This window comes from Dendropsophus ebraccatus, chromosome 11, assembly GCF_027789765.1.
Source record: "Dendropsophus ebraccatus isolate aDenEbr1 chromosome 11, aDenEbr1.pat, whole genome shotgun sequence".
NCBI lineage: Eukaryota > Metazoa > Chordata > Amphibia > Anura > Hylidae > Dendropsophus > Dendropsophus ebraccatus.
The window spans coordinates 50,439,110-50,457,790 of NC_091464.1; the positions used below are offsets into that span (position 1 = coordinate 50,439,110).

General features: G+C 41.4%; 1 protein-coding gene across 2 annotated transcripts in view; it reads left to right on the plus strand.

Annotated features, from left to right (window-relative positions):
* The window catches only part of PHF12 (PHD finger protein 12), a 31,710-nt gene extending 16,475 nt beyond the window's left edge, over positions 1-15,235 (plus strand). Inside the window, exons 5-15 of one of the 2 annotated variants that reach the window (XM_069945501.1) lie at positions 9-129; positions 1,896-2,028; positions 2,266-2,430; positions 4,024-4,182; positions 4,604-5,291; positions 9,339-9,467; positions 9,582-9,725; positions 10,958-11,059; positions 11,942-12,024; positions 12,503-12,641; positions 14,059-15,235. In XM_069945501.1, coding sequence (XP_069801602.1) covers positions 9-129; positions 1,896-2,028; positions 2,266-2,430; positions 4,024-4,182; positions 4,604-5,291; positions 9,339-9,467; positions 9,582-9,725; positions 10,958-11,059; positions 11,942-12,024; positions 12,503-12,641; positions 14,059-14,399 — 2,204 coding nt within the window. In that variant the 3' untranslated portion in view covers positions 14,400-15,235. Of the gene's footprint in view, positions 1-8; positions 130-1,895; positions 2,029-2,265; positions 2,431-4,023; positions 4,183-4,543; positions 5,292-9,338; positions 9,468-9,581; positions 9,726-10,957; positions 11,060-11,941; positions 12,025-12,502; positions 12,642-14,058 lie in introns of both variants that reach the window. The other variant, XM_069945500.1, reaches the window with a different exon arrangement.
* Positions 15,236-18,681: the final 3,446 nt, after the last annotated feature.

Sequence of the window (18,681 nt, forward strand, 5' to 3'; positions counted from 1 at the left end):
TTCTGCAGGTACCAGCAAACGTCGAAGAAAAGAAGAAATGACAGGGAAAAACGTTAAGAAAGCACAGCATGAGTTGGATCACAACGGCTTGGTGCCTTTACCAGTGAAAGTCTGCTTTACTTGCAGCAGGTATGAATTGTGGCTAGTCTCCTTAGAAACCACCTTATGATTCACTGTATGAATGCCATGGTGTCTTCAGAAGTAAGGGAGTCTATTTATACATCATATTCTTTTCATGGCATTACATACAGCAATTACCAGTATGACCTGTCGGGTTGTGTAAAAAAAACGTTTAGAATTATTTTGCTTATTCTTCAGCCTCAAACTTAAGATGGCTTTACAGATATGTGCTAGATAGAGAGAAATAAGCTGCCAGAATTTTTTTTTTTTTTTTTTTTTCAGATGTTCTGTATTAAAAAAAAAAAAAAAAAAAAAAAAAGGTTCATGGATGTTCTGTATTTAAGAAAAAAAAGAGGTTCATGGAAGTACACTACAGGCTTCTAGATTTGTGTGGGTGCCATATTATGGATCTGTATAATAAAGATTGTGATACAACAGTCCATGTGAGGCTTACAGCCATTGGTGTGAAGGAGATTGGGTTTATTGTGCCATTACAGGAACAGTATTCCTTGCTATAAAGGGTTAGTCCAGCCTTACAAAAGCATTCATGAACAGACTGATGCATTTCAGCAGTTTTCTTATCCTTAATCGAGGCTGAACGTCAGATATGGCTTTATTGACCTGTCACCTTCATATAGAAATAAGCCACTCATATATGCAGGAGAGGCTCCTAGAAGAGCATAAGCATCCCGCCACGTGTCACTGAAATGCCAGGCTTAGGCAGGTCACCGCTGTGGTCAGTGACTGGCTGAGCATGCATTTCCTGTCTTTATTTTGGAAGCACGCATAGTCTAATATAAAAAAAACTGTGTGACAAAAACATTGGAGTCAATTGTCTGAGGCTTTTTTTTTTGTGTGTGCAGTAAATAATTATTTGAACATTTTCTAACTTAATTGTGGGAAATAAAATTCTCTTTTGCTTCCATTTATATGTACGCGTTCCCTGCAGGCAGTGAGACAGTACTCATCTTATTGGGAAGTGTAACTTTAAAGTGTCACTGTTGTGTTTGTTTTTTTTGTTTGTTTTTTTTTGCAGAAACCAATAGTACAGGCGATTTTAAGAAACTTTGTAATTGGGTTTATTATGCAAATATGCCAATATCAGCATTTAAAAAGACTTTACCCAGGTCCTTCCCCCCCCCCCCTTCTTTCTCTCTATAACTTTCACCGCTCACTGCCAGTTACATCTGTCAGGCCCTGTGTAGTCAATGAAGAGGGGAGGGGGGAGATTAGTTGCCAGCAGAGAACAAAGGATTACACAGCGGGACCTGTGTGAAAGCCGGTATTCAGAGGTCAGAAAGGTTAGTGCTGAGGCTCTCCTGAGCCTGGTGATGTAGCTGTAAATTAACTATTTTTTGTCCTGTTTTGGTGCCTCATCTCCCTGAACTCCTCCCCTCTTCATAAGAGAACCATGATGATGGGGGAGAGCTTCAAACTGCTTTTTCATGATAAAAATGCATTTTTCGACTAATAAACCCATTTACAAAGTTTCTTAAAATCACCTGTACTATTGATTTCTGAAAAAAAAAAAGATTAAACAACAGTGACACTTTAAGGTAATGTAAGAAGGAAGCTGACATAAATCTATTCGTTATAATGAGGTGGAATAATCTACCTGTCGTATTGAGAGGGGGTTATTACAGATATGTTCTCAATATTGTTAAAGATCCTAGAAAAATCTCCAGATAAACACGTTGAGCTCCAAATGTCTACATAGGTTTGTTAGTTTCTGATTACCACTTCTCATTTTGTCCTATCTTTCGTTCATTTGCCAGGAGCTGTCGTGTGGCGCCTTTAATTCAATGTGATTACTGCCCTCTCTTGTTTCATATGGACTGCTTAGACCCTCCGCTTACTGCCATGCCAACCGGCCGCTGGATGTGTCCCAACCACATTGAGCACATTGTGGTGAGTCATCCTCAGGGTTGGTCTCAGGTGCTGATTTACCCTTTTTACAATGGTTGAGCAGATGTCACATCAGTAAAAATGTTTGCTCATGTTTACTCTATACTTTATACAGGGCAATAAATCAGTTTTAATGCGTCATGTAGGGATCTTATTTCAGATCATATTTTCAGATCTCATTCACACTATTTTTTGGGGATAAAATTGTAATCCTTTATTTTCATGTCATTGTGTGTCCAGCTGAACCAGAAGAATATGACCCTGAGTAATCGATGTCAGGTGTTTGACCGCTTCCAGGACAGCATTTCACAGCATGCGGTAAAGCTGGACTTTCTGAGCCGCATCCATAAAATACATCCCCCAAACCGCAGGCAGCTGCCGTCAGCCAGGAAAAATACAGTTAAGGTATGTATGACTTCAAGTAGTTCCTCGGGATGGGTTTTAAAGGTGGTATGTTTTTATGGGGAAAAAATAATCCATATAAAATATGTCCTGTGGTTGTTTGAGCTGAAGACCATGTTCTGGCTGATAGTAATAGGAAAGTTGTTTTTTTTTTGTTTTTTGTTTTTTTTTAAGGGGAACCTCTAAGCTTGATTATACTGCATCAACTGGGCTAGCATGAAATTGCCAGCAGGTTACAAGAAACATTTCTCGGCTCCGTATCATATAAATTTGCATATTTGACTGTGAATTTTCTAACAAATGTAAAGACCAGAAAAATAATCTGATAGAGTAATTTATCAAGATGTAATGCCAGTATTGATAATAACAGCAATACTTTAGGTGCACCATATCTATCATTTAAATAAACTTCTGGCATGTCATAGCAACCTTTTGTTCTAACAATCTCTGGGAGTCTCCGCACCTGGACCTCCATTGATACAAACCCCTAACATGTTGCTATGACTTACCTCAATAGCTACAAGAAATTCCAGAAACCAGATGTCAGTATAATTCTTTTTAGTAGATAAAAGGTTTAAATGTGAATACATAACAGTTACAATCATGGATATAAAAACATTACCCAACGTGTGCACTATTGTGTAGTGGATGTCTCTGTGACATGTTAGAAGTAGAGGTGAGCAAATTTACAGTAATAACAAAGCAAATCTTTGTTATTTCTAAAATCCGCTTGTCATCTGGCTGCTCCTAAGCTGCATCCAGTCCTGGAAACGTCTCCCAGTTTCCCAGCATTGGATCCAGTTTTTCCCAGCACCTGGGAGGAGCGGCACAGAGCACCACTGATGAGGAAGCAGGCTGATTTACTTACTTGCTTTATTTTGTAAATTTGACTCTAAAATAAAAGGAAAAAAACCAATGTCACATGTAACCTAAAGATGGTGCCAATAGTAAGTGCAATATTCCAGCAAAAAACGAGCCCTCACATTAAGGTTTGTCAACTAAAAAATGAAAAGCCTATGGCACGTGGAAGGCGACAATGAAAAAAACTAAGAAAATAGTTTGGTCATCTAAGGGTAAAGGGGTTATGCAGAATTGGAGATATATAGTTCTTTTCTTCCAGAAAAGTGTCACACATGGTCTTCAGGTTGAGCTGTGATAATACTCTCAATCTGTGGACTTGCATGTTGCTTTTTATGGAAGGAAGCCGTTATTAAAGGCTCTTTTAATAGGTTTGATGCCTCTTTCATTGTCTGCACATCAGAGGTGGACACCTACACCAGCTATCAGCTGATATAGATTTTAGGCAAAATGGACGCCAATGCATGATGTAACTTATATAAAATCTGTTGGGCAGTGTGAGGTCACACCCCTTTGGCTAACACACAATCAGGTTTGTTGCATTGCAGTTTCAGGAACTGCAGTAAATTCTTCCATTACTGACTGCTAGAAAATGACCTGATGCAGTTACAGACCACTTGCAACATGATCATGTGTTTCCGCCCTAAAGGTTCCATTAAGTGCCGATAACCTATGACTATTTCCAGTACGGTTAACAGTGCATTCCTAGTTCAAATTTTCCACACTACTTCTCATTAGGTTCCTGAATCTATCAAGGCCCAATATCAGTCACCTCCACAACTGCTGCCTCCTGCAGGGATACGTGATGGGGAGCTAATCTGCAATGGAGTACCGGATGAGTCACAAAAGCACCTACTGCACTCTGAGCACTTAGCTAACCAAACAGAGCAACAAGAGGTTAGTGGTCTATCATTGTCAGCCTCCGGCAATTGTCACCCACAGTTTTATCCATCACAAGGTCTAATATAACAGGGGTCGGGCGGGGGGTCAATGTTACTTTGATTTTTAACAGTTAGTATAGTAATGTTTCTTTCCTGAATATTAGTCTCTTTGTGGGTCATTGTCTTCATAGTAACTTCTACACGTTGACACCCTTTTAAATACTTTTAATTTATTCATTTGGAAAATGTTTGTAGAACAGAGCCACAAATGCCATCATCTTCCATTATACATGTAGTCATGTACCCACTAGATATCCAATGGGAGATGTATTCTTAGTTTTAATCCAAGTTTTTTGGGTTTTGTTTTGAATCTTTAGTGGCTCCGTAGTGTGGTTGCACTTCAGTGCAGCATATTGAAATACTTATCTGCTAAGCAGATGCCAGCCTGGGGATCAGATGACGTTGACTCGTTGGATGTGAAACCGGTCCTGTCGCCCGATGGTTCCGTTTCCAACTCTCACCAGCACACTGACGGCAAGCCTCAGTTTTCCCCATCTTTAGGACTGTGTCCTGGCAGTCAGTCTACAACGTTGGAAGAAGATGCTACTTATGTGGTGAAACCACATCTCTCAGCCAGCGGTGGTACTTCCAATGGACCTGCCGTATCGGAGTCCAAATCAAACGGGCCTCATACTTATAACATTAGCCCAAGCCCCACGGAACAGTTACATGACCATCAAAGACTGTCTGGAACTAGTCCTGGCATTTCTGTACTTTCTCAGAGACAAACAAGGCCTCGGTCAGGCACTCCTCCCACAACAGTTGTTCTCCCAAATCATGTAGTGAAGACAGAAGGCACAACGGGACCTGCACTTTGCACCCAGAGGCTTCCAGGTCCTGCTCCTACACCTCCTAATTCTTGCACCAGTCCTGAGCTTACTAGCACTTTGTCATGGAAACATACCCAAACTCAACCTGCTCCTCCACTCAGTCAGCATGATTCCAGACCTGTTGGGTCACCACTGTCTGGTACTCGGGCTCTTACACCTCCTCAGGCAGCTGGCGGTGATCTGGCCTCTGCAGCTCCTGCTGCATCCAGGCTTTGTGTAGCAGCTCCACCCACAGGTAAGTCACTTTGTTGGTGCTCCCACATTTGCATTGTTTTTTTTGTTTTTTTTTAAACATTATACATAAAACTCCACAATTATTGTCACTTTGTTGAACTAGAAAGTCTGATACGGCACTCTTGTTTCACCCTTTCAAGTGTTTTCGAGTTATCAGATTCAGCATTGGCTCTCTGAGGAGGGCCAGAGGGGCCTACATGCCTTATTATACAGGAAGTGATGTTATGCAGTTAGTCTTCATGTCATTTTCTCACATGTATCCAAGGATCATTTTAGGTTTTTCCTTTTAACCCCTTATAGAAATGTCTAGAGAGATGTCTAGTTGAGTAAACTTTATGTAATTCTCAAGCATTGACCACCACATTGTGCTCTTCCCCTGGTATTCTTGGTTGTTGTTGTTGTGGTAGTTGTTTTTGTTTTTATTCAGAAGCTTGTGTTACTAGTTGGGGTGTATCCAGTCAGTTCTGATCACAGGAGACGGTCAGGACAAGCCACACAACAAGTTGACCAGAAACATGTTAGTTTACTCATAAATATACAGACAGCTTAGAAACAGCACTTTCTAGCATTATAAGAAAAGAAGCTCCAGAAATACTGTTATACAGGGAATACACAAATGTTGCAGCATTTTGAGTGAAATGAATTTCTTTTACACATATCTGTATTTTTATTTTCATGTGTTTTGGAAACATTGTCCATTTCCAGTGGCAGCACTTTGTAGTACACACTATTATTTGAAGGGATATAAAAAAAAAAATTAACAATTCTGCATATGGCTTGGAGTGTTTTTTTTTGTGTGCTCTATTGGGTTAATGCTGGAAAGCATAAATAACGTAATTACGATTATGGTAGGGCTTTATAGGTATATAAACATGTCAGGCCTAGGGCAATGGAATGGTAGGGGGGTTCCCCTCCTGCTGTGAAACCACTTAGCTTCCATGATCACTACTGACCGCAGCACTTACAAGTGGTTGATGGCCAGGATTGGAGTTATGGCTGATATTGGCAGCTTCAGCAGGAGGTTGACCGTATGTTAATGCTGATACATGCTGACTGCTGTGCTATACAGTCACTGTACAGAGCAGGGTACATGTCAGGATTCCCATCTGTAAACTTTACCCAATATAATCAATATCCTTTATCAATCAGTAGTCCTAAATGGTCTACATGTAGGAGAGAGTAATGTAAAAGAGATGATCAGTCTGCTTGTATCTGGCGTTGTCAGCACTATTTATACTGTACATAGCCAAACATGCAAAGAGCCTCCCATCATGTGTCTCTGTACTGTAGTGAATGGCGTTCAGCTGCACAGTACCTGGCACTGGCCCTTTGTTCTGCTTGGGCCGTTTCTATAGGTTCATGAAGCTGAACCTTCTGACTAGCTGGGTGGTTATTGGCACAGTAATACTTTATCTGTTTTCTCATGTTGATGCCTTCCATCCACAGCATCTGTCATTGTTTGCTAACTCTCTAGTACTTTTTGGCATGAAGGCTGGTTTGGAACATAGTGGTTGTAACTCAGCATTTTAGATCTTTTAAAAATCAGGCTTTTATATGTAATGTAATATGTATATGTAATGTGTGCATCTACCAAGGTGACACATTGTCACTTCACTATATAAAATAAGGGGGGTTCTGTATTGTGAAAAAACAGCCCTTGGACTTTTAGCAAATTATACTTCATTCAGCAAATTCTTATTCAGGGTTGTTGTATGTTTTGATAGGCGCCTGTCTCTGCACTGTCTGTGAGTGTGACCGCCCCATAGGCTTACATGATTCGACCATTTTGGTCCTGTGACAGAGCAGGATGATAACACACTGACCATGAACTTTACGCGGCCTGTTCTTCTGATCAGTCACTGTCTGAACTCTCAGACCCCTACTGATTCTTTTAAAAACTTTGACATCGAGATGTTTTTGGTGACATTGCCTTTTTAAAAGCCCCCATAACATTAGTCTAGTCTATTAAAAAAAAAAAAAATCAGACTGTTCCTGTCTTGGCCAGAGGTGGCAGCAGAGAGCAGTGTATCAGACTGAAAATAAAACACCGCCACATCTAGCAGCTGATAAGTAAGGGAAGACTTTTTAATAGAAGTAAATTAAAAATCTATATAACTTTCTGACTCCAGTTGATTTGAAATAAAGATTTTCACTGGACAACCCCTTTAACCTGCCTAACATGTTGTTGGGAAGATCTGCTGCAGTCAGAGCTTGCTGTCAGCAGCTTGTCTCTATATTCTGGACACCTTTAGGGTGGTATTACACGGGCCGATGAGGGCCCGATAATACCTGTAAACGAGCAGCGATCTGCTAGATCGTCGCTCGTTTACTAAACCTATTACACGGCCCGATAATCGTTAAACAAGGGCTGCAGGGACATCGTTACCGATGTCCTTGCTTAACTATATACAATACCTATCCACGTTCCAGGGCTGCTGCTGCGGTCTTCTCCACGGATCCCGCGCGCTCTAATTTCAGAGTGGCCTGTCAGCTGACAGGCCGCTCGGCCAATCACAGGCCGGGACCGCCCCGGCCTGTGATTGGCCGAGCAGCCTGTCAGCTGACAGGCCACTCTGAAGCTAGAACGCGCAGGACCCAGGGAGAAGACCGCAGCAGCCCTGGAACGTGGATAGGTATTGTATATAGTTAAGCAAGGGCCGCGCACCGCTATTACACGTAGCGGTGCGCCGTCGGCACCCAGCGAAAATAGGTCCAAACCTATATCAACAATCAGCCAATGATCGTTGTCATGCGCTGATCGTTGTATTTATTACATGGAGCGATAGTCGGCCGATTATCGTTCCGTGTAATAGTACCCTTAGTGTTTATGTAGTGACCTAATGAGATGGCAGTCTGTCAAAGGTTCAGCAGATGGCCATTGATGGTCTATGGGCACCCTAACACCGGGGTGGATGAATTGCTATAGACTTAGCTAGATCACACTATAAGTCAATATGAAGCTCTATAGAAAAGGACAAGATTACACAATAGCAGCCAAATGTCTTTACACTGACTGGTTGCTGACTTCAGTATCAATAAGGCTTGGTCCATACTCCATTATTAAGGGTATTGAAATAACTTGTGGACCAGTGGTCAAAAAAACAGACAGATATGAACATAGACATACAATCTTCCTGCCTTTTAGGGTACCCACCTTTATCAGGGTGGCCTCAACCACTGTGGATGCCCCCTCCTGACGTACATGAGGGGTAAAACAGACTGGTGTGGGTATAGGTATAGTGAAGGCAAAGAGGACATGACAGCAACAATTAATAAAACAAATGTTCCTATGTTGACGCTTTTCCCCTGTAACCATTAATATACAGATGCATCAGGGAACATAAAGTAATTAAAGGAGATGTCCGGTGGTGGTGGTGGGGGGGGGGGGGGGGAGCATGGGAGGGAGAATCATTTCGGTCATCGGGTGGGGGGAGCATAATAAAGAGCAAACATTAGACGTGTTATGTGTAACATTAATGGTTACAGTGAATGCATGCAATCCCAATGGATATTGCCCCTGGCCCATATTGTATACATAATGACCACAGCTATCCAACATTGCCCATGTCACAGGTAAATACGCTGTCAAATAGGATATGGTCAACGCTTATATTTGTAAACCCCAGGTTCTCCCAGCTTAAATAAAGTACACCAGCTTTTCACTGCTTGTCAAGGCCATGGCTGTAAGACATGGTGCTGCAGATTAAAGGCTCAGCAATAGGGCAGCATAAGTTACCCTCTAGAGCAGGGATTTCCAACCTGTAGCTCAACTACACTACAGCTAAACTACAGCTTTCAGCGTGCATGGACAGCTATTTGGTGTACGGCCATGTTGGCAGTCATACTTTTGCAACAGCTGGAGAGCCACGTGATAAAGATCCCAGCTTTAAAGCCATGAATGGAATCCACTCGGTTGCACTTATTACAGGCTTAGGGCCTGCCTTGTTTTGTACTCACATAAGCAGATATATGGATCATGGAGAAAATATCGCACATAAGCATTGTTACTTTACCTCTTATATTGATTAAACTGTGTTTTGTGCGGCAGATGGGAAAGTTCGGCCCAGTACATTAATAATCGATGGGGCCTCAACTGGTTCTTCAACGTATACAGTGAACTCCTCGGCGATGGCAGAACTTACCAATTCTCTAAGATCACTGATGGATGGAAACGGAGGTAAAGCACTGCATTTATTATTTAAGGTTCTCATATTTTCGGTGCTAAATAGTTTTATACCCTGAGGCTTTCTATAATTCATTAATCTTTTTTTTTGCAAATGTTCCATTGCAGAGATCCAGATAAACTTGCTGGATGAGAAGCTGGTAAAATTTTTGGCCATGCAGAGAATCCAGGAGATCTTCTCTTCCAAAGACCATCCTATAGCAAGTGCCACCCGTCCTCCGCCAACTCCTTCCCTTGGACATCATGTGGAAGGTGGGTCTGTGTTTTGTTGGGGTATTAGAATGTATAGAATCTTTTGTTGTATGTGCTGCCTTTTGGATGTATCAACACGAAGAGTATTGTGGCCAGATAGATCATGTTAAAGGTGTTATCCAGGCTTAGAAAAAAGCACAGCTACTTTCTTGTAGAAACAGCACCTCCCCTGTGTGGAGTTACAACTCCCCTCTATTAATTTCAATGGAACTGGGTTGCAAAACCACACCCAAACTGGATTAAAGTGGACATGTTTTTTAAAGCGACTCTGTACCCACAATCTGACCCCCCCCCCCCCCCCCCCCCCCTCAGTACCTTTGGATAGCTGCTTTTAATCCAAGATCAGTCCTGGGGTTCGTTCGGCGAGTGATGCAGTTATTGTCCTAAAAAACAACTTGCAGCCTCGTGCCCAATGGGCATGGCCTAGATTGTGTATGCATTAGGCTGGCACAACCTCTCTGTCCCTCCTCCCCGCCCTCCTCATCATTAGAAATGCTCCAGGCAGATTGTCTCCTATTCCCCACCTATGTGAGCCCGGCACATGGGCTGGATCGTTAAGTCAACTGTGCAATGTTCAGACAGGAGAAAATGTTTTAGGGGGAATTCTAATGATGAAGAGGGTGGGGAGGAGGGACAGAGGGGTGGTGCAAAGTTAGGGCACAGATATTCTAAGCCAGTTTAGAAGTTGTTTTTTAGGACAATAACTACATCCCCTGCCGAACGGACCACAGGACAGATCTTGGATTAAAAGCAGCTATCTGTTGGTACAAGTGGTCTGGGGGGGGGGGGGGGTCAGATTGTGGGTACAGAGTCACTTTAAGGCTGGATAACCCCTTTATTCGCCTATTTCATAATATACATGCTAAAAGTACACACTAAGCATTTGGGCCTCTAGGATATGTTGATATACTGCATGTATGAATTGTGTGTTACTCAACACTGTTCCATTTAACCGTGGGATATATCACACATCTTTGTTGCTTTTTTAAGGCTATGTTCCCACTAGGGGATGATTGCAGGGAAAGACCGGAAACAATGATCATGTGATCCCGTAGTGGGAACTTGGCCTTAAATAAGAGTCTTTGCCAACATATATGTCAAACAGAGGCAAGTCATGTAATCTGACCAGGGCCTTAGACTATTAAGATAGTTGACGGCTGCTATAGGAAACTTGTTTGAGTTATAAGAGTTTTCCTTGTAGAGCTATAAATGTGTTTTCTATCTTCATACAGCTCAGAGAAGAGATGTGCAGGCCAGGGCCGTGTTCTATCCCCTGATGATGGGTGCTGGGGCTCCCGTCAACATGTGCTACCGGACTCTCTATATCGGCACAGGTTAGTTTATTACATCCATTATTGTTCTCTTTCATCATTATAGAGACCGTTGCTATCCTATCATTTATTCTTTGACAGCATGTACATGTTAAATCAGTGTATGTGACAGGGCAGACAGCAGTGATGTTATACCACAGTGTCACGTGCCTGCTATGTTACACTACTTGACAGTGCTTTTTCTTTAAAAGGAAGCGGTCACATGGAACATCACTATTAAACTGCTGACATTTGTAAAGACAGTAATGTTACCTTTTAGAATGTAGATTGGCGTGGACAATACTTAAATAAAAATCTGTTTTCCCAGCTGTGTAAAGTGTCAGATGTGGCAAGGGCACTAATGTGCTCTCCTAAAGTACCATGCAGGCGCTATTCCTCTGGGGCTGGCATCACTCACTCATAGCTCTGAATTGGAACAGCACCTACACAGGATTTTAGCAGTCAGTGATGAAGGGCAAAATAGAGGCATGAGAGGTGATTCCGCTTGGGATACTTCATTCCCGTGCCATGACACGTTGCATGACCAGACAGATTACTTACACACACACACACACACACACACACACACACACACACACACACACACACACACACACACACACACACACACACACACACACACACACACATATTTGACCCACAGATCTCCATACTAAAAGGTAAGATTACTGTCTGTGCAGTCATCTCTATTCATAGAAAAGTTTTATGACTAATCTTATGTTTGATGCTTTCTTTTGTATTTTTTTTTTATTCTGTTTCTGCAAAAACCTACATTAGGTGAACAGGGTTGTTTTTTTTTCACTTGAAAAAAGTGTCTGAAAAATATGTAAATTGCAGATTTCTTGCACAGTGAGCTTGTTCATCATATCACCACACTCTTTGCAGGAGCAGACATGGACGTGTGCCTTACAAATTATGGTCATTGCAACTATGTTTCTGGCAAGCATGCTTGCATATTTTATGATGAGGTGAGTATGTAAATCATTACAGAAAGGTGACCTTTTTATCTTCCCCTGATTTAGTTGTATGTTTAAAAAAAAAAAAAGATTGCCAAATATTCCTGTGGTTTCTGAGCCTTTTACTAATCCTAGATTAGCTCTGAGACTAAACAGAAATGTATAGCTACCCCAGTTTCAGGAAAATAATATAGTTTGCAAAAATAAATGTAAAATGTCCCATAGCCAGAATATATTATGACATCATTTAGTTTTTTCTTAGTACACTTTTCCTTGTACTTAGGGCCCTGGGATTTTACTTCAACCCAGGGCAACGTCTGTATGGCGTTTTGGGGTTTTGGTTTTTTTTTTCCCTATATTTTTGTGAACCTCTGACTTTATCCCTCACTCCAAACAACTTATCTGCTCACAAATCTCTCTCCTTTATTAGTGCTACTGCTGATGTTTAAATGAGTGTTTAAATTGTATATCCTATGCTTTCTATATGTAGAACACAAAGCATTACGAGCTGTTGAATTACAGTGAACACGGAACGACTGTTGATAATGTTCTCTATTCCTGTGACTTTTCCGAGAAGATCCTCCCTACCCCTCCCAGCAGTATTGTTGCCAAAGTGCAGAACGTTATAAGTAAGTTTATTTGTTTGTTTTTTGCTTTCCAAAACGATTTAAAAAAAACTTGTTGTGGGTTAACATAACTGATACAACCTGCTAAACAATGTCTGTTGTTTCACTGAATCTTCTGTACTATAATAACTCCCCAATGTCTATACAGAATTTAGGTACATCATAATAACTACAGGCTTTCTAAGGGTCATGTTATAAAGTTGCTGTCAGTCCTAAGTAGATTAATTGGAGTGAAATTTGAGCATCAGCACTCTTACTTGAACATCACCCATTCCGAAGTCCTCTTCACTGTACAGGGGAATTGGGAACCCTAGAGGATCTTATAATCTAGAGGATAGCTAATAAATCTATTTGTGGGAATATTCCTTTTAAAGAGCTTGTCCTGGGAGCGGAAGACAGCCAACGCCTTCTGCTCCCCAGAGTTTACTTCCTGCAATTCCACATCTAGGCAGTAAGCCTTCCACGGTGTGATGGGGTGGGGGAGTAGCTGCTCAATGTTGCAAAAACACCAAGACACAGGGGCTCCCAACCCACATAGTAGGAACCAGTGGCCTTAAGTATACTTATCAATGTTTGATGCAAATTTAAACTAGATAATGTCTAAACCTAAGCCCCTATTCCACGGGCAGATTGGAGGGGCAAACAAGCGCTATTAGTACTCGTTTGCTCCTTGTTTCCCGCTTGCTGCCACCGCTATTCCACAAGTCAGCAGTTAGCGGGTGAGTCCAGGGGGGTCGCAGGGAGCTGCCCGGGTGATTGCTAGAACGTCCGGGCAGCCCATAGCATATAGCAGCGTCTGCTGCCGCCGCTCCTATTCCACGGAGCGATGGCAGCAGATCGCTGCTATGTGTCGTTTGTTTTTCAACATGTTGAAAAACAAACGACTGCAATGATCAGCCGACATGAACAATGTCTGATTATCATTGCCTTCTATTTCACGGGACGATTATTGGCCGAATAGGGCCTTTAGACTTGTATATGTGCATCAGATTTATCTTAAGACCTAAGCCACTGCGACAAATCTGGTGCTAACATTAGATGGTTTTAGTGAAGGGATTGTGCAAGATTAGAAAAACAAGACTTCTTTCTTCCAGAAGCAGCACCACTCTTGTCAATGAGTTGCATTATTTTTCTGTGTGGCTCTATGGGTGTGAATGCAGCTGCACCATAGCTTTTCCCAGTTCCCTGGAAACATTCTGCTTGTGGCCACTGATTTTGCAGCAGCTGCATTATTTCATATGACATTTATTCCCTCCCATTTACAAGCCAGGCTTCTTGTTTTCAATGCTAAAATTCTCCTTATAAGCACTAGGCTTATTACATGGCTGGTATGAGGCCATCTGTTATCAGGACGTCACTCAGAGGAGAAAAATACTTCTGTTTTATTTAATTTTAACATTTTCTTCCCCCTCCCATCTAGAATGCCGCAAGAGCCAAAATCCTGAGCCAGAGCCGGTTAAGGAAGAGGCAGTGATGAACTCGCATGCACAAGGTCCCCATGTTCAGCCGTGTAACTGCAAAGCCAGCAGCTCCAGTCTCATTGGAGGAAGTGGAGCCGGCTGGGAAGGCACTGCTCTTTTACACCATGGAAGCTACATTAAGTTGGGTTGCATTCAGTTTCTGTTCTCTATAACTGAGTTTGCAACAAGGCAGCCCAAGGGTGAGAGTGAGGCCTTAGCACAAGACCTGGACTTGGAAGACAAGCTATCTCTGAAGTCACCTCACCAGGTGCCCGTTTTACGATCCAACTCCGTTCCTTAGGAGACAAACACTAGAACTCTTACCAGACAAAGAACTCTTCCTGAAAGTCAACCTACGCATCAGAGCAAACATGTCCAGTGGCCCCTCGGAAACCCTGTTTCGGCCAGAAAGAGTTTGCACATTTGCATGATATGAAGAAACTTCACCTTTTTATTTTTGTTTTTCCTCTGCTCGTTTTAGGGGCATTTGCACATATATTTCTATCATACATTTCATATATTATAAATATATATAAATATCTATTTTTTTTTATTCTAAGACTCAAACAGCCCTTCCCGTAGCGAGTTTACCTGGACAAGATTGCAACATTTGGAGACCAGAAAAACTGAATTTAGGAATTTTTTTTCGTTCTTCATGCCATTGTAAATTAATAAGACACAACAAGCTCATACCTGTTTTTGTGCCAGTGACACTTTTATATAGCATTTCAGGTTTCCACTAAACAGGATTAATTTTGCTTACAAGTCTCCCACTCCCATACCAATTCTGACCACCGCTCCAATAAACCTCTTCATTGTAACAGCGAGTACAGCATTCAACATTTTGTACATACACAACAGATGGTTGCCCTTTTTGCCCTGGATTTTTTTTATATAATTTTTTTTTAATGTATACAGTGCTGCGTGTGAAATGCCTTTTGGCTCCTGTCTGTTGTAACAAAGGTTTTTGTTGTATACTTGTTTGTTCCCTTTTTGTTTTATTTTTAACGTAATACTGCCACTTCTCTTTGAGGAGATTGGACGAGCTAGATTCAATGTAAATATAATTGTATCGTTTTAGATTTTACAAACCTTTTTTCCTGTATTCTGTATATATAAAAAGTTGATTCTTTCTGAGCTTCTGTGTAATGGTTTTTCATGACTTCCTGTAGCTTGAATAACCTGACCACTTGTCGGAAACAACCCAGAACACAGTTGTCACTCTTGCAGCCTTCCAACTGTAGCAAAACTCACAATTGACCTCAGGCTTGGACAGCCAACGCTTTAGCTGCCCAGGCATGATGGGAATTGTAGTTTTGCAACAGCTGGAGGGACAAGCGTTTGACACCTCTGACCCAGGTGATTTTTATATACAATGCTATGTTTGCCTCAATCACGTCGCTTATATCGCTGTGGATGCATTTTATTACTTCTGTTGTAAATCTGTTTGTTTTAGGGGCATGGTATATCAGACCTGATAGGCTCCCAAAGACGATTCATTGTTGGTGGATTGCTGATAGGGGCATGTTGATGGTTGTGTTCAGGTGTACCATTCTGTTGATCAGATCTCAGTATGCAAAGACCAACAAAACATCTGCTGAAAGAAATAACTAAAAAGTTGAAGCTTTACATGAGAGACAATCTTTGAATTTTAGTGAAACAAACTGGCCCCTCAGTTTACTGCTTTTAAAAGAGTTATCCTGGATTAGAAAAACCCAGCTACGTTCTTGCAAAAACTGTACCACCCCATCCTCAAGTTCTGTTTGGTATTGCACTTAAGTTCCATTTACTTTAATGGAGCTGAGCTCAATACCACTGGAGACGAGTCATGCAGTTATCTGGAAGGAGATGGCCATTTTTCTTTCTTAGCCTGGACCCTTTAACATTTTCTTTTATTTCTGTAGTCATTTTAGGGGCTGCAGTTTTGTGCTTTTTTTTTTTTTTTAATCTCAACAAAGTGCTCTGCTGTCCCTCATGTCAGGCTTTGACATTGGACTATGACTTTCTGTAGAGGTTATGTCTATCTTAAAGGAGTTATCCAATTAGGTAAAATAGAAGATGAGACTAACAATTCATTCCATACACGTCTTTACCTTTTCTGTCATCTTCCCTCAGTTTTGAGCTGCTGCTTTCTGCTAAAGACAAAGAAAACCATCTTGAGATGTTCAGTCTGTCTCTGCTCTCAACCCCTTACTCCCCCTTCCCTTTTGAGACAGCTGATGTAAACAAGTCCCTATCTGCAACTTTGTAATGCTGGGAGAGATAATCACTGTGCGTTCATCAGCAACTTGACTTAAGATTAAACCCTACAAAGTTCCAGATAGGGACTTGCTTACATTAGCTGTCTTGGAAGGGAGGAGGAGACTAAGAGAAAAGCTTACACACAGATTTTTGTGTCTTCAAAAGAAAGCAGTAGTTCTGAACTGGGAGAAGGAAACAGATATGGTAATGACGTGTATGGAAACAATTGTTACCTAATTTTATGGAGATAAAGCAAGAGAGGGGCGCTTCCTTGTGCAATAAGGTATAGTTGGTTGGTGTGTGTCATTAAAAAGTAGATAGAAGCACTCACCTTATGGAGTTGTACAAGGTATAGGCACAACTCTACTGTAAGCCTGTGATGTCGCTTGGGCTGAGAGCCGCAGCTGTCCCTCGAGTAACCAACCACCAGCAATGGGTATAGAGATGCAGGAATATGTCCGGGGAGGTTCACAGGAACCACGGAGAACCATAGAGGAGGTTACCTGTACGGACCCTCCTCTGTGGTTCTCCGTGGTTCCTTTGACCCTCCTGGGACACCTTCCTGTACCTAGTTTTATCTAACTAGATAACCACTTTAAGTAGATGCAGCAACTGAGGACCCAGACACCTCTCTCAGGCACTCACCTACAGTCCTTCCCAGACAAACTGACTTATTGTAGGATATGTTCCTGCAGAGAGTTGGATCAGGTTGTGAGTTGGGGAAGCACACAGCTGAATACCCCCCCCCCCCCCCCCCCCCCCCCCCCCCCCCCGCTCTATCTAGTGATCTGTGTTGGTCTCAGCACTAAGGGGTCATTCACTTATTCGCAAAATTCTGTCCATGCACAGACAGTATTCTGTAGACCTGACTTTATAGCTCCTGTCATCAGCATTCATTATGATTCCAGGAGCTCTGAAGCCATTCAAAGGTTAGCGCTACTGTACTGACTGTTGTGTGACTGAATGTCCCCTAAAATTGACCGATCAAAACCTCAAAAAAGGTTTGTTTCCCTGTGGATAGATAGCAGTAATGCTTTATATGCTGCACATTTCACGTTTTTGTGTTGTGGACTAAACGGTATACACTAACAAATGTGGCCACCTTTTAGACTATGTTCAGCACACTGAAATGAATGGATCCAGTGGTGCCGCTGATATATGTTGGCTTCTCTTTACCAAAAAAGGAAAAAGTTGTATGCCTTTTTTTTTTTTTTTTTTTATACAAAGGTTGCAAAAAATATCAAATCACATGCTAACTTCAGCATATTTTAGGTATTGCACTTAATATTGCATGTTATGGTAGATTACTTGCATGCTATAGCTTTATGTGAAGCGTTTATTTGATATTGCCATTTTGTTTATATATGATTAAGGGATATGAATTACAGTTGGACAGTAGGGTGGGTTGAGTAGATTTGATTGTAAGCTTGCAGGAGTCTAGATCTCTTCGTCAGACATTGTTATACAAAAGTGAAAAATTTACAGACTTACCATGTTTATTGACCTGTTAGAAATAGCGGACCCTTCTTTGTGTATATTGCATTTTGTTATTTTTAAAGTTTCTAGAACCCTTTGATCTGTCTGTAAATTCTTTAGAGCAGTGCATCAGGCTACTTGGGGTCATTATTACTGGGACATACAGATCAGGGTTATACGTTATGAACATAGCTTTCTTCCAAAAATAGCTTCACAGTTATCCTCAGGTTGTGTGTGGTATTAGAACTTATTTATGTCAATCCAGCTTTCTTCTTTGCATTGGATATTATTGAGTAACCATATATTCATGAGGCGCACCCTGTTCAGCATTTTTTTTGCATGCAACCTCATCTTTTGTCCCATTAAGAGCCTTGCCACAAGGGTACTGCCGGTACTGTTACTTATGTATAGCATTAAATCTTCGACGGACTGTAATAAACCAACAGAGCGGCTGGAGGAATGCTCCAGGCAGATTGTCTCCTATTCCCCACCTGTAGTAATGATACTATATCCGTGCACAATGTTGGGTGTAATTAGAACTCCAGTATAATATTTTATATTATTAATTGCACACCCAGAAACAGTAATCTTGATTTGTTTCTTATTTCATATTTTATTCCAATATGTATACACACAAGTTGGCTCCGTGACTGAACACATGCATTTTTATATCACAATTCATCCATAGAACATATACCATAACGGACGTTTCGGTCTAATATGACCTTTTTCAACTGGTATCTGCAGAGTAAATATATATTCAAGTAAGTGTATATTGTATTGGAACAATTATGCATTAATCATGTCCTTATTAAATAGTGAACATAATCTTGGTTCAGAGACAATATAATAATAAACATCGTATG